The 15,196-nt window shown below is 49.1% G+C and overlaps 1 protein-coding gene across 2 annotated transcripts; it reads left to right on the forward strand.

Moving 5' to 3' along the window:
• The first annotated feature begins 271 nt into the window (after positions 1 to 271).
• On the forward strand, positions 272 to 15,190 carry C2 (complement C2). 2 transcript variants are annotated; one of them, XM_008068756.2, is made up of 18 exons: positions 272 to 596; positions 758 to 964; positions 1,611 to 1,796; positions 4,550 to 4,723; positions 4,804 to 4,902; positions 5,084 to 5,217; positions 7,687 to 7,825; positions 9,476 to 9,616; positions 10,765 to 10,854; positions 12,829 to 12,969; positions 13,091 to 13,185; positions 13,285 to 13,396; positions 13,492 to 13,657; positions 13,764 to 13,840; positions 13,982 to 14,073; positions 14,255 to 14,381; positions 14,506 to 14,555; positions 14,702 to 15,188. In XM_008068756.2, exons 1-18 carry the CDS (start codon positions 554 to 556, stop codon positions 14,879 to 14,881), a joined length of 2,253 nt encoding a protein of 750 aa, XP_008066947.1. In that variant the 5' UTR covers positions 272 to 553; the 3' UTR covers positions 14,882 to 15,188. The 2 variants fall into 2 exon arrangements, with proteins under 2 accessions (XP_008066947.1, XP_008066948.1); XM_008068757.1 differs by lacking the exons at positions 758 to 964; positions 1,611 to 1,796 and having other exon boundaries at positions 14,702 to 15,190.
• Positions 15,191 to 15,196: the final 6 nt, after the last annotated feature.

Raw genomic sequence — 15,196 nt, forward strand, 5'->3', positions numbered from 1 at the left:
TTAGTCTCAATCCCTTGGAAGTTTATGTTAAAGAACCCACTTTTTAGGCTTCAGAAAGTACAGCCCACTGGGCAAAACCCAAAAGAAAACTAAAACTTTACTGAAATAAAGTGTTCTGCAATGCTTTGAATGGGTTTGTGTGCTTCAGAATATGCATGCAAGAGCAAGTGTGCATGAATGCACACGTGTGTATGCATGTGAGCACGTGTGTACCTGTGTGTGTGTTAGCCTGCGAGTGTGTGTATGTGCACATGCACATGTATTGTGGGTGGAGTTTGGGAACAGCACAGAGAGCCTGTGGGGAAGATCTATTGTCATTATAGATATATTGGTATTAGGCAGACAGGGCAAAGGTTTCGCCCCGCCCCCCCAGCTCAGTCCCCAGCTCTGCTAATTTTTTTCCTAACAAGAGACCATCCTCCTTGCCACTCCCTAGTTTCCCTTCTCTGGCAACGAATGAAGCAGCTGCTGAGCCAGCTTTGGTTTTCGGGAAGTCAGATGACCTTTTCCCTCCCGTGGCAGTCTGCCTCTCCCAGGCCCTAGGGAAGACACCATGGACCTAATGTTTCTCCTTTGCCTGCTGTCCCTGTACCCAGGTAGGAGGCAGGGGGAGGGGGGATGTCAGGGTCCTGGGGCAAGGCCAGTGCTACCAGGTGGAGCACCTACATGTGAAATGGACAGTCTCTTTTGCTTTCCTTTTCTCAACTGTGCCTGCCTTCTTTTCCCTGTTGTTGTCTCTGTGTTCTCACACCCTCAGGCCTGGCAGCCTCCACTCCCTCCTGCCCTCCGAATGTGAACATCTCTGGTGGCACTTTCACGCTCAGCAACGGCTGGGCGCCTGGGAGTCTCCTCACCTACTCCTGCCCTCAGGGCCAGTACCCATCTCCAGCATCGCGGCTGTGCAAGAGCAACGGACAGTGGCAGACCCCAAAGGCCATTCGGCTGACTAAGGCAGTCTGTAAATGTGAGGCTCCCCACAGGCCATGCTCAGGGCATCCTGCTAGGGGCCACCTAGAAGTTCTGTTTAGGAGTTGTTCTGGGTGGGGCTTAACCTGACTGGATGGTGTGGGAGGGTTAGCAAAGCTGCTTTTGAAGAAGGCCCTTCTAGATATCCAGAAAATGTCAATTATTGTAGCAAGGAGTTGGAGGCAGGCTTTATGGAGACTGTGGGGTAGTAAAGCCAGGGATGATTTTTTATGTAAAGTTGACTGCAAGGCATTAAGAATGGATGCTGGGGCAATCCCCTCAGGTCCCCTCCCACAGTGGGAGCTTTATTGTTGTCTCAATAAATCCTGCTTTAAAAAAATAAAAGGAATGGATGCTGAATTGTTCTAGAGTTCTCTGGACATCCGAAGATCCCAGGGGAGGGGGTGGCCATGACCCTCGGGAAAAGTGCTTATTTATCAATCAATTAGTTTGTGAAAATTTTCCAATACTTGACCAGTGACCAAAACCAGCAGTTTTATATGATGCAAGTCAATACTTAGGTGTTTTAACAACCAGCTGGCCATTCCCATGCATCCCAGCAGAATATCACCTGCTGAGTGCCCAGCCCAGGTGTGATCTATCTTTCCCTATATCTCTCAAACTCTGCCCTGCTCTCTCTCCAGCTGTTCGATGTCCAGCCCCTGTTTCCTTTGAGAACGGCATTTACACCCCACGGCTGGGATCCCACCCCGTGGGTGGCAACCTGAGCTTTGAGTGTGAGGATGGTTTCATGTTACGGGGCTCGCCAGTGCGGCAGTGTCGCCCCAATGGCATGTGGGATGGAGAAACAGCCGTGTGTGACAATGGGGGTGAGTTACAGATGAACTGCGTGGGGCTGGGGACTCCTGGGGAACCCTGGAGCCAAATGTGTGCCCAGTGAACCTCTGTGGGGACAGGGGCCTATTGTTCCCTGTGCCACAATAATATTCCTGGGTTTTGGTAAATGGAGGACTATAGGTTATATGTCACCAGTCTGCAGGGGCCCTGGCCCCAGGCTGTTGGTGCTAAACTTCAGTTCCAACATAAAGGGTACATACACACTGTCCAGCTTTCCTTTCTTTCTTTTTACTTTTTTGAGTCAACCCAGATTGGAATGCAGTGGCATGCTCATGGCCACTGCAACTTCGACCTGCTGGGCTCAGGTGCAATTTTATTGTAGAGTTCAATTGTTATTGTAGATATGAGGTCCCACCATGTTGCTCAGGCTGGTCTCAAACCCCTGAGTTCAGGAAATTTTTTTGCCTCTGCCTCCCAAAGTGCTGGGATTACAGGTTTGAGACACCGCACCCAGCCCTGCTCTTTTCTAAATACCTGAATGCTATTCAGGCCTCACGGATTATTGCAGGGAAGATATGGTGGGAGAGGGTTGAGTACTGTGTTTAAGTACTTTGCAGATTTGAGTTCCAAGTCCGGCTCTGACTTTGACAGCCTTTGGGCAGGTTATTCAACCTCTCTGTGCCTCTGTTTTTACATCTGTGAAATGGGCATAGTAGGAGTGCTGATCTTACAGGATTGCCATCTGGATTAAATGAGTTAATATTAGTAAGCATCTAGAACAGTTCCTGGAATCTGATAAATGCCACATACAATTTTTTGTTTGTTTGTTTGTTTGAGATGGGGTCTCAGTATGTTGCCCAAGCTGGCCTCAAACTCCTGGGCTCAAGTGGTCCTCCTGTTTCAGCCTCCTGAGTAGCTGGGACTATAGGCATGCACTATTGCACCTGGCCACATACACGTTCATCATGGTTATTAGTGTCCTTGTGAATGGTGAGGGACTCTGCCTAGCAGAAGTGAGGCTCCCAGAATGACTGTGGGTTTGGGCAGCTTCTTGAATCATAGTTCTGAGCACACAATACCAAAGACACAGAGTCTACAAAATGGCAGGACCATCCCCTCTCCCAGTGGACCACCTGATGGCTTCCCACTCATACCCTTGAGTCTTTGTCAAATACTCATTTATTTAAACATAACTGTTATTTATTTAATTTAATTTTTTTGGGGGGGGTTGGAGTCTCACTCAGTCGCCCAGACTGGAATGCAGTGGCCACTCCCGGCCACTGCAGCCTCGACCTGCTGGGCTCCGGCAATCCTTCTGCCTCAGCCTTCCAAGTAGCTGGAACTACGGGCGCTTGCTACCACGCCTAGCTAATTTTTTTGATTTTTTGTAGAGATGAGGTCTCGCCAAGTTGCCTAGGCAGGTCTCAAACTCGCAGGCTCAGGCAATTCACTCACCTCAACCTCCCAAAGTGCAGGATTACAGGCTGAGCGACCGAGCCCGGCCTATTTAATTTAATTTTAATTTTAATTTTTGAGTCTTAGTCTCACTGTTGCCCAGGCTGTAGTGCAGTGGCTTGCTCATGGCCACTACAGCCTCAACCTGCTAGGCTCAGGTGATCCTTCCACCTCAGCCTTATAAGTAGCAGGAACCACAGGCATGCGCCATCATGTCTAGCTAATTTTTTGATTTATTGTAGAGGCAAGGTCTCACCATGTTGCTCAGGCTGGTCTTGAATCCCTGAAATCCTCTCAACTCTGCCTTTCAAAGTGCTGGGATTACAGGTGTGAGCCACTGTACCCAGCCTATTTATTTTAAAATTGAGGTATAATCTACCTATAGTAAAATGTACACATCTTAAGTACTCAGCTTGACAAGTTTTTACACATGTATCCACCTGTGTAATCACCATTCAAGACTGAGCACACATCCATTGCTGTAGGAGGCTCCCTTGTGTCCTCTCCCACAAGACAACCATCCTTCTGGCTTGTCTCCAAAGGTTAGTTTAGCTTGTTATTACACAGCACACAAATGGAATCCTACAAGATGTGGTCTTCACATCTGGCTTCCTTGTTCAACAATCTGCCTGTGAGATGCACCTATGTTGTTGTGTGTAGTTTGTTCTTGTTTATTGTGGTATAGCATTTCATTCTATGACTATATTACAATGTATTTATCCAGTCTCCAGTTGATGGGTGTTTGGGTTAGTTCCAGTTTAGGGATGCTTAAGTAAAGCTCTACGAACATTCTAGCATGTGAATTTTGGTGCACATATGCATTTGTTTTTCTTGAGTAAATGATCTAAATGTGAAATTGTCAGTCAGGCTGGCATATGCTTAGCTGTAGTAGAGGCTGACAAACAACCTCACCCATGGACATGCTAGCAAGATAACAGAGTTCAGGTCATTCTACATCCTCTCCAATACTTGAAATTACCTGTTATTTTAGTGTTAGCCATTCTGGAGGGTGTGTGGTGATGCCTTCTTGTGGTTTATGAAATGCAGATATTCTTTTTGGAGGTGTAGGGCTCTTCAGCCAACATCTTCCCTGGGGCTCTGGGACATACACAGGGTGAGTTCCTGAGCTGAGACTGGGAAGCTTCAGCTGGCAACTGGGTTCTGAATGCTTTGCCCTCCTCAAGGTTCTCCATCCACACCCATGGGAAGCACAGTTCCGGTGTCACCCAAGGGGGAGACCAAGGAACCCTTGGAGGCTCTGAGGGTCTAGAGAGGAGGAAGAGCCTGACAGGAGGAGGCTACTCACCTGTCTTCCTTTGTTTACTTGCAGCTGGTCACTGCCCCAACCCAGGCATTTCAGTGGGTGTGGTGCGGACAGGCTCCCGCTTCGGCCTTGGGGATAAGGTCAGGTACCGCTGCTCCTCGAATCTGGTGCTCACGGGCTCTGCGGAGCGGGAATGCCAGGCCAATGGGGTCTGGAGTGGGACAGAGCCCATCTGCCGCCGTGAGTAGCTGGACTGCCCTTCTGAGACTGGGCACCCCCAACTTCCGCTCTGGCTGACCCCGGTGTGGCTCTTCCCACAGAGCCCTACTCTTATGACTTCCCTGAGGATGTGGCCCCTGCACTGGGAGCCTCCTTTTCCCATCTGCTTGAGGCTACCAATCCCACCCAGAAGAAGAAGGGTGAGTGTTTGAGGCAGGGACAGCTGGGAGCTGGGTCTGGGCTGGAGCATGGGAGGGAGTGAGCTTCCTAGAATCCAGGGAGCCTGGGTGGGCTCAGTGACTCAAAAGGAGGCAGAAAGGCCGGACTCCCTTGGCAGGAAGGAAGTGGGGATCTGATTCTTCTCTTTCCATGCTTCTCCAGAAAACCTGGGCCGTAAAATCCACATCCAGCGCTCTGGTCACCTGAACCTCTATCTGCTCCTGGATGCCTCTCAGAGCGTGTCGGAAGACAACTTTCGTGTCTTCAAGAATAGTGCCTCCCTCATGTTGGACAGGGTCAGGAATCAAGAATCTACATGCAGAGAAGGCCTTCCTGCACACACTCTCTTTCTCCTTCCCTTCTTCAGAGTCCCACTCACAGCCCAGAAGTCTTCTCAGATTATATTATGCCAGGCAGAAATCATGAATTCAAATTATATGATTGTAATTTTTATTCCACAATAATAGTTGGGACACTGTGCTGGTGACTGGGGGACACTAAGATGAACAAGGCCAAGGTCTTCCTTTCTAGGATTTCATCATCTAGAACAGTGATCTTTACAGAGGGGTATTGAGATAACCTGTGAGAATGTGGCAGAAAAATACTGGTGCCCTTGTTGAATAATTTAAATCAAATTAATAATTTATTTTTTATTGTTTTGAGTTGTAGTCTCACTCTGTCACCCAGATTGGAGTGCAATGGAATGCTCATGGCCACAGCAGCCTCTACCTGCAGGGCTCAGATGATCCTTCCGCCTCAGCCTTCCAAGTAGCTGGAACTACAGGCACCTGCCACCATACTTGGCTAATTTTTTTGACTTATTGTAGAGATGAAGTCTCACCAAGTTGCCCAGGCTGGTCTCGAACCCGTGGGCTCAGGCAATCCTCTCACCTCCGTCTCCCAAAGTGCTGGGATTATAGGCATGAGACACTGCACCTGGCTAAATTAATAATTTAATATTTAATAACTGCCTTTTTTTGAGTTAGAGTCTCACTCTGTCTCCTAAGCTGGAGTGCAGTAGCACACTCATAGCCACTGCAGCCTCGACCTGCTGGGCTCAGGGGATCCTTCTGCTTCAGTCTTCTAAGTAGCTGGAACTACAGGCATGCGCCATCTCATCTGGTTAATTTTTTTGATTTATTGTAGAGATGAGGTCTTGCCAAGTTATTGTAGAGATGAGGTCTTGAACCTATGGGCTCAGGCAATCCTCTCATCTCGACCTTAATAACTACCTTTAAATGCTTCAATGTTTTGTGTAGGCTTTACAATGTGCAGGATATATTTGAATAGTGACAGACTTCCATAATTTTTTTTTTTTTTGAGTCAGACTCTCACTGTCCCCCAGGCTGGAGTGCAGTGGCATGCTCACGGCCACCACAGCCTCCATCTGCTGGGCTCAGGTAATACTTCTGCCTCAGCTTTCCAAGTAGCTGGAACTATAGGCGCGTGCTACCATGCACAGCTAATTTTTTGATTTATTGTAGAGACGAGGTCTCATCAAGTTGCCCAGGCTGGTCACGAACCCCTGAGCTCAGGCAATCCTCTTGTCTACACCTCCCAAAGTGCTGGGATTACAGGCATGAGTCACCATGCCAAGCTGACTTCTATAATTTATAGCCCATAATCCTCTATCAGGACATGTGCCCACATGTTTTTATAACAGGATACACAAACAGAATAATTTGGAAACCACTGGCTGAGGGTCCTTATTGGCGCTTTGTTTTATAATCATGCTTTTCACAATAACTCCCAGCAATATTTTTCCTCCCAGCCATATTTTATTTAATTTAATTTTCTTATTTATTTATTTATTTATATTTGAGTCAGATTCTCACTCTGACGCCCAGGCTGGAGTGCAGTAGCACGCTTGTGGCCACCGCAGCCTCAACCTCCTGGGCTCAGGCAATCCTTCTGTCTTAGCCTTCCAAGTAGCTGGAACTACAGACATGCGTTACCATGCCCAGCTAATTTTTTGATTTATTGTACAGAAGAGGTCTTGCCATGTTGCCCAGGCTGGTCTTGAACCTGTGGGCTCATGGAATCCTCTCACCTCTGCCTCCCAAAGTACTGCAATTACAGGTGTGAGCCACTGCACCCAGCTTGTTGTTTTTTAAGTGGGGGTTCACTTGTCCAGGCTGGAGTGCAGTGGCATGGTCACAGTTCACCGCAGCCTCAACCTTCTGGGTTCAGGCAATCACAATTTCCTTACCTTTAAAACTGGGATCATCACAGTCTCTCACAGGATTGGTATGAGGTTTAAATGAGGAGGGAACCTTTCAAAGATAAAAGATGTCAACAAATGTTGCTTCCCTGGCTTCTTCTAAGCAGCCATTTCCTAGTGTCTCCCCATGGCCCTTGCCTCTATTCGTCTTGGTCTAGGCTTTCTGCCTCCTTTTTTTTTTTTGGAATTGGAGTCTCACTCTGTTGCTCAGGCTGGAGGGCAGTAGCATGCTCACGGCCACCACAGTCTTGACCTGCTGGGCTCAGACGATCCTTCTGTCTCAGCCTTCCAAGTAGCTGGCACTACAGGCATGCTAATTTTTTGATTTATTGTAGAGATGAGGTCTTGCCAAGTTGCCCAGACTGGTCTCAAACCTGTGGGCTCAGGCAATCCTCTCACCTCAACCTCTCAAAGTGCTGGGATTATAGGCGTGAGCCACTGCGTCCGGCTAACTTTCTGTCTCCTTAAAGGGCCCTTTGCTTGCTCTTGCCATCTCCCCTTTGGTTTCAGAGCTCTCACACTGCCTCTCACTTGGCCTGCACAGATCTTCAGCTTTGAGATCAACGTCAGTGTTGCCATCATCACCTTTGCCTCAAAGCCCAAAGTCCTCATGTCTGTCTTGGATGACAATTCCCGTGATGTGACTGAAGTGATCAACATTCTAGACAATGCCAACTATAAAGGTATAGATGTCATGAGGGTGATGAGAGGGGAGAGGATGGACTCTCTTGGGGCCTGCAGACAGATTTTGGACAAGTTAGAGAGAGAGAGTGAGGCCTCTTGGTGGTACTTGAGTTCTAGGGCTCCAGGGTAGCTTCTAAGTCCAGGTCATAGTGGGGAGCCCACTGTAACATGCTGTCAGTCCAAATGCACTGAGTAGGTCTTCAGCTTCTTCCAGATGGTCTGGTTTTTGTGGATTCACACTGCGGTCTCCCTATGTCATTTTTTTACCTGTACATGGTGCTCACTACCTGGGTGGCAGGTGACCTGAAGCAACTCGTTTTTGGAAACCTCATTTTTGAATCTTGGGACCTCAGAGTGGTCTTGGATTGGGGTTATGCAAAGAAAATTTCTTTTTTTTTTTTTTGAGTTAGAGTCTCTCTGTCACCCAGACTGGAGTGCAGTGGCACACTCCTGGCCACCGCAGCCTCGACCTGCTGGGTTCCGGCGATCCTTCCGCCTCAGCCTTCCAAGTAGCTGGAACTACAGGCGCGCGCTACCACACCCGGCTAATTTTTGATTTATTGTAGAGATGAGGTCTTGTCAAGTAGCCCAGGCTGGTCTCGAACCCACGGGCTCAGACAATTCACTTGCCTTGGGCTCCCGAAGTGCTGGGATTACAGGCTGAGCCACTGAGCCCTGGTCGCAAAGAGAATTTCTAAGGTGGAAAGGCTTTCAGTACCTGAACAGGCAATGGTGACAAATCTCTATCTGCATAGCAAAGGTCTTTTATCAAAACAATGGATAAATCGCATCTCCAGTGGTTGGGGGAATAGAGTGATTCCCTACCCCAATGTGGTAAGTGGGAAGTTATGGGGTTTTTTTGAGTCGGAGCCTTACTCTGTTGCCCAGGATGGAGTGCAGTGACACACTCATGGCCACCGCAGCCTCGACCTACAGGGCTTAGCTGATCCTTCCACCTCAACCTTCTAAGTAGCTGGAACTACAGGCACATGCCACCACACTCAGCTAATTTTTTTGATTTATTGTGGAGATGAGGGCTCACTATGTTGCCCAGGCTAGTCTCGAACCCGTGGGCTCAGGCAATCCTCTCACCTCGGCCTCCCAAAGTGCTGGGATTATAGGCGTGAGCCATTGCGCTTGGCCTCTTTTTTTTTTTTTGAGTTGGAGTCTCACTCTGTCACCCACACTGGAGTGCAGTGGCATACTCACAGCCACTACAACCTCGACCTGCTGGGCTCAGGTGATCCTTTCACCTCAGCCTATCTTCTGCCTCAGCCTTCCAAGTAGATGGAACCGCAGGCACATGCGCCACCACACCTAGCTAATTTTTTTATTTATTGTAGAGATGAGGTCTTACCAAGTTGCCTAGGCTGGACTTGAACCCCTGGACTCAGGTAATCCTCTCGCCTCCATCTCCCAAAGTGCTGGGATTACAGGTGTGAGCCACTGCACTCACTTAACACCGGCTAATTTTTTGATTTATTGTTAGGGATGAGGTCTCGTCAAGTTGCCCAGGCTGGTCTCGAATCCCCAGACTCAGGCAATCCTCTCGCCTCTGCCTCCCAAAGTGCTGGGATTACAGGCATGAGCCACCGTGCCCTGCCAGGTGGGAATTTTCTAAGAGAGTTTTTCCTTTTGGCATATTCCAGATCATGAAAATGGAACGGGGACCAACACCTACGAGGCCCTAAACTGTGTCTATATCATGATGAGTAACCAAATGGAACGCCTCGGCATGGAAACGATGGCCTGGCTGGAAATCCGACACGCCATTATCCTTCTGACGGATGGTGGGTACCATCATCTCTGTTAGTGGGTCTGGAACAATGGAAGGAGAACTATTAGGAAATAAGAAGACCTGCATTCTAGTTCTCCCCCTGTCACTTTGGGTCCCAGTTTCTTGTCTGTAACAGAAATCATGATGATGATGATGGTAACCACAGCGACAGCAATGGTGATAATGACGGCTGCCCTCCATTTTTTTTTTGAGTTGGAGTCTCACTCTGTCACCCAGGCTGGAGTGCAGTGGCATGTTCACAGCCACCGCAGCCTCGACCTGCTGGGTTTAGGCGATCCTTCCGCCTCAGCCTTCCAAGTAGCTGGACTACAGGCACGTACCACCACATCTGGCTAATTTTTTTTATTTATTGTAGAGATGAGGTCTCGCCAACTTGCCCAGACTGATCTTGATTTGAACCCATGGACTCAGGCAATCCTCTCACCTTGGCCTCCCAGAGTGCTGGGATTATAGGTGTGAGCCCCTGCACCCGGCCTGCCCTCCTTTTTTTACACAATTTTTATGGAAACCAATTTAGTAGTTTGTGTTAAAGTGTCTTTTTTAAAAATTAAAAACATTCTTTAATTATTTGTAGAGACAAGTCTCACTATGTTGCCCAGGCTGGTCTTGAACTCCTGGGCTCAAGGAATTCTCCTGCCTTGGCCTCCCAAAGCACTGGGATTACAGGCGTAAGCCACCATGCCAGGCCTGTAAATGTGTTTTGTGATTAGAACGTGTTAGCTCTTGTTACTATCTGGGAGGTGACCTAGAGATGGATGAGGAAATGTGGCTCTTCAGCAGGAATGTCAAGGGGCTCGAATGGAAGAAACAGTCTGTGGTAGATCTGGCCTCATCGTGTGCCTCTTTGTTTTGTCCAAGCTACAGAGTCCTTACAGGACTCTGATCTAGTCTATTAAATGAGGATAACTTCCATTGGTAGAGATGTTTAAAAAATGAGTTTTTTTTTAAACCCACACTTCTTAGGGTTTAATGATAATCAAATGAGATAAAGGCTATGAAGGTCCTGGCCCAGTGCCTGGAATGTAGAAAATTTCAACAAAAAGTATTTTTTGAAACTCATATAGGCAGTGAAAGTGCTGAGATTCCCAGACTGAATACTTTCCCACTCTCCATCAAGATTCTTTGCCCTCTCTATTCTAGGAAAGTCCAATATGGGTGGCTCTCCCAAGACAGCTGTTGACAACATCAGAGAGATCGTGAACATTAACCAGAAGAGAAATGACTATCTGGGTGAGCCTCCAATCCCTCCACCCTATCTGTGCTGCCTCTGCAGAGGGGTATGGGGTTCCCAGCCAGGAGTCCCAGCACCTTGGCCCTTGTGCAGAATCACATAGTTTTATTTCTGTTATTCTGTATAAAGACAGCTGAGTGTCATATTGAAGAGTCTGGAATCAGACTGCCCATGGTCTCCACCTGGGTTTCATCTTCCTTTTCAAAAATTTTAAATTTATTCTTATTAAAACATTTTTTTTTTTAACCATGGGTCTTGGATAGAGAACCTTGGTTTCATTTCTTTTTCTTTTTCTCTTTTTGAGTTGGAGTCTCACTCAGTCGCCCAGACTGGAGTGCAGTGGCCGCTCCTGGTCACCGCAGCCTCGACCTGCTGGGCTCCGTCGATCCTTCCACCTCAGCCTTCCAAGTAGTTGGAACTACAGGCACACCCTACCATGCCCGGCTAATTTTTGATTTATTGTAGAGATGAGGTCTCGCCAAGTTGCCCAGGTGGGTCACGAACCCGCGGGCTCAGGCAATCCACTCACCTCAGCCTCCCAAAGTGCTGGGATTACAGGCTGAGCCACCAAGCCCGACTTGGTTTCATTTTTGATGTAGCCATGGTAATTTCTTCATCTGTTAAAGAGAATATTAGTAGGACTTACCGCATAGGCTGACAGGGGAAGATGTTCAGACAAACAGTGCTTGGCATAGAGAAATGCTCAGTATATGTTAGCCACAACACCACCATCACCGTCCATCGTTGGTCATCATCATCATGACCAGCTCATGTTTCAGGAAGCTTTCCAGGAAGAAGGGGCTGCGATTCCATGTAGGGAATGTCCCTTGTGTTTACTCTTCCCTTAGCATAGGTAGCTAACTAAGACTTCAGCAGTTGCAGCCTCTAAAGGAACAATTTTTCAGGTTAAGACTAAACACAAATTGCACTGACCTCTGAAAAGAATTTCAGAGAGATGCTCAGATGGGGAGGGCAGATGGTTTTGAGCCCCTAAATTTCACCTTCCCCTTGGGTCCTCTCCTTTCCATTCATGATGCTCTACCCCACCTGCCCCCCAGGAGTAAGCTGATTCCTCTTAAACTCTGGCCTCGGCCAGGCGCAGTGGCTCATGCCTGTAATCCCAGTACTTTGGGAGGCCAAGGTGAAAGGATTGCCTGAGCTCAGGGGTTTGAGACAAGCCTGAACAACATGGCAAGACCTAGTCTCTACAATAAATTAAAAAATCAGCCAGGTGTGATAGCTGTAGTTCCAGCTACTTGGAAGGCTGAGATGGAAGATCAGCTAAGCCCAGTAGGTCGAGGCTGCGGTGGTCATGAGTGTGCCACTGCACTCCAGCCTGGGTGACAGAGTGAGATGCCTACTCCAAAAAAAAAAAAAAAAAAAATTAACAAACAAACAAATAAACAAAACTCTGGCCTAAAGAAGACAAAACTCAAACCTCTTCTTTCTTAGCATCACTGGGCTAGGGTTAAATACTCAAAAAGCCTTTATTAACAAGAAGCAGGAAAACAAAGGAAAATAGTCAAAACACAGTGGGCATAATAATTGTCTAGCTCCCACTGTAACTGCTTCGGTCTGGGCACTACAGTTGAAAATGTCTGGGCACTGCAGTTTTAGGAAGGGAGGCTAGGGAAAGTCTCACTGAGAGGGTGACATTTCAGTCAAGACTTAAAAAAGATAAACAAGTGCGCTAGGTAGAAGTCTGGGGGTTGAGTGAGCCTAACAGAGGCATAGCTGATGCAAAGGGCCTGAAGTGAGAGTATGTCTGTGGATTTGAGGAACTTCATGGATGCTGAGTACTGGAGAAGAGTAAAGGGCAGGGAGTGTCAGGAAATGAGGGTAGATGGAGAAGGGAGGCAGGGCTCCAGCTCATATGGGCCTTTGTTGGAGCTAGTGAGTTCCAAATGACAGCCTGCTGCCTCATGGGTAGTCCCTCGGACACAAATTCTGGTGATTTCCCTCCTCCCCATCAGATATCTATGCCATCGGGGTGGGCAAGCTGGATGTGGACTGGCGAGAACTGAACGAGTTGGGGTCCAAGAAGGATGGTGAGAGACATGCCTTCATTCTGCAGGACACAGGGGCTCTGCATCAGGTCTTTGAGCACATGCTGGGTAAGTGGGCCTTCCCTGGAGCAGGGAGGATGCTGAGAAGCCAGCTGGGAGACCCAGGATTGGAACCCAGACACAGTACCCCTCACTTGTCTTCTTCCCCATTTGATCCTCACACCTGCAGATGTCTCCAAGCTCACAGACACCATCTGTGGGGTGGGGAATATGTCAGCCAATGCCTCTGACCAGGAGAGGACACCCTGGCATGTCACTATTAAGGTACCAGGAAGAAAGGGAGGCAGGGTTTGGATCCCAGAGGTAAATGTGGTCATGGGCCAGAGACATGGCAGTCTCTGAAGATCGCCTGTTCCCCTACAGCCCAAGAGCCAGGAGACCTGTCGGGGAGCCCTTATCTCCGACCAGTGGGTCCTGACAGCAGCTCACTGCTTTCGCCACGCTGAGGACCGCTCCCTGTGGAGGGTCACTGTGGGTAAGGCAGAAGCTGCACCAGGCTCCCAAACCTGAACCAGAAATCCCATCCCTTCAGGATCCCTGCTCTAGCATAATCTGCTATATCATTCCCAGGGGATCCCAACTCCAAGTGGGGCAAAGAATTCCTTATTGAGAAGGCAGTGATCTCTCCGGGGTTTGATGTCTTTGCCAAGAAGAACCAGGGAATCCTGGAGTTCTATGGTGATGACATCGCCCTGCTGAAGCTGACCCAGAAAGTGAAGATGTCCACCCATGCCAGGTGCCAGCATCTGGGATGGGAGGGTACCCTGCCGCTGAGAGTGCTCTGTGGAGTGCTGGAGGGTATACCTAGGACAGGCCCATGTCACCCTCACTCTTCTCCCCAGGCCCATCTGCCTTCCCTGCACTGTGGAGGCCAATCTGGCTCTGCGGAGACCCCAAGGCAGCACCTGTCGGGACCATGGTGAGTGCTGGGACATAGAGTGTGTGAGAGCTGAAGCCAGGGTTTTAGGGTTATGATAAGGACTAGGTTGCAGTCCCCAGGTGGGGAATTTGGATTCTGGGTAAAGCAACCAGCACCAACATCCCCTTCTCTTGACTGCAGAGAGTGAACTGCTGAACAAACTGAGCCTTCCAGCTCATTTTGTCGCCCTGAATGGGAGCAAACTGAACATTAACCTCAAGATGGGGTTGGAGGTGAGGGTCTCTGGTCAAGGATGGCGGGATCTCCCCAGGGCAGCTCCCAGAACATCTCTTCCTTCCCTAGCCCTGGCTGCTTTCTCCATCTGACTCAGGTCACTCCTCCTCCCAGGCCTAGCTGGTCTGCCAGGTGTTCCTGGGTCATTCATTCTTCTCTCCTGCTCCACCCCTACTCCAGCGGACTAGCTGTATCCAGGTCGTCTCCCAAGAAAAACACATGTTCCCCAACTTGACAGATGTCAGGGAGGTGGTGACAGACCAGTTCCTATGCAGTGGTACTGAGGAGGATGACAATCCCTGCAAGGGTGAGTCCCCCACCATGCATGCATTGCCAAGAGAAACTCCACCTATGTCCCTGTGACTAGCATGCATGACAGGACACCAGCGCGCTGCCCCTTGACACTGTCTCTTGTCCCTCCTTGCTGGCAGGAGAATCTGGGGGAGCAGTTTTCCTTGAGCGGAGATTCAGATTTTTTCAGGTAAGCAGGGGAAAGCTTGCAGGACCAGGGTTCCAGGATCTCAGCCTTGCTGGGGGGATGAGGGAGGCCTTTGAGGAAACCAGGGAAGGTGGGGCTTGGAGCCAGGGCTGTGGCAGCCTCCTACTCTTTTGTCTCCTCCTTTCCAGGTGGGCCTGGTGAGCTGGGGTCTTTACAACCCCTGTTTGGGTGCTGCTGACAAAAACTCCCGCAAAAGGGCTCCCCGCAGCAAGGTTCCGCCGCCGCGAGACTTCCACATTAATCTTTTCCGCCTGCAGCCCTGGCTGAGGCAGCACCTGGAGGGCGTCCTGAACTTTTTGCCCCTCTAATCATGGTCACTGACTCCTCTCCTGTCCTGCTAGGATCTGCCAACTCTCCCATCTCCTACCTCTGGAGGCCCACCCTCAGACCCTGTGACCCACCCTCACTCCTAGCTGAGTAAATCCCGGTCTCCAGGATCCCAGAGGGGGCATGCAAGCTGGCAAACCCCAGGGGTCCTGCCAGCTCAACTGCCTGCTACTCCCTCCTCCTCCTCCTCAGTCTGCGCCCAAATTCCTGGTTTACTGACTCACGCTCCTTTCACTTTCACATGGAATTTCCCAATTATGAAATTAATAAAAACCATTGATTTCCACATCTGTCTG

Source organism: Carlito syrichta, unplaced genomic scaffold, assembly GCF_000164805.1.
Source record: "Carlito syrichta isolate Samal-C Ts95f unplaced genomic scaffold, Tarsius_syrichta-2.0.1 Scaffold311524, whole genome shotgun sequence".
In the NCBI taxonomy this organism is placed as follows: Eukaryota; Metazoa; Chordata; class Mammalia; order Primates; family Tarsiidae; genus Carlito; species Carlito syrichta.

Coding starts and splice junctions, on each gene's coding strand:
- C2 (XM_008068756.2), top strand. CDS start 554: ATGGACCTAATGTTTCTCCTTTGCCTGCTGTCCCTGTACCCAG. Junction 4,903..5,083: donor TCCCACCCAGAAGAAGAAGG/GTGAGTGTTTGA, acceptor ATGCTTCTCCAG/AAAACCTGGGCCGTAAAATC. Junction 5,218..7,686: donor CCTCCCTCATGTTGGACAGG/GTCAGGAATCAA, acceptor TGGCCTGCACAG/ATCTTCAGCTTTGAGATCAA.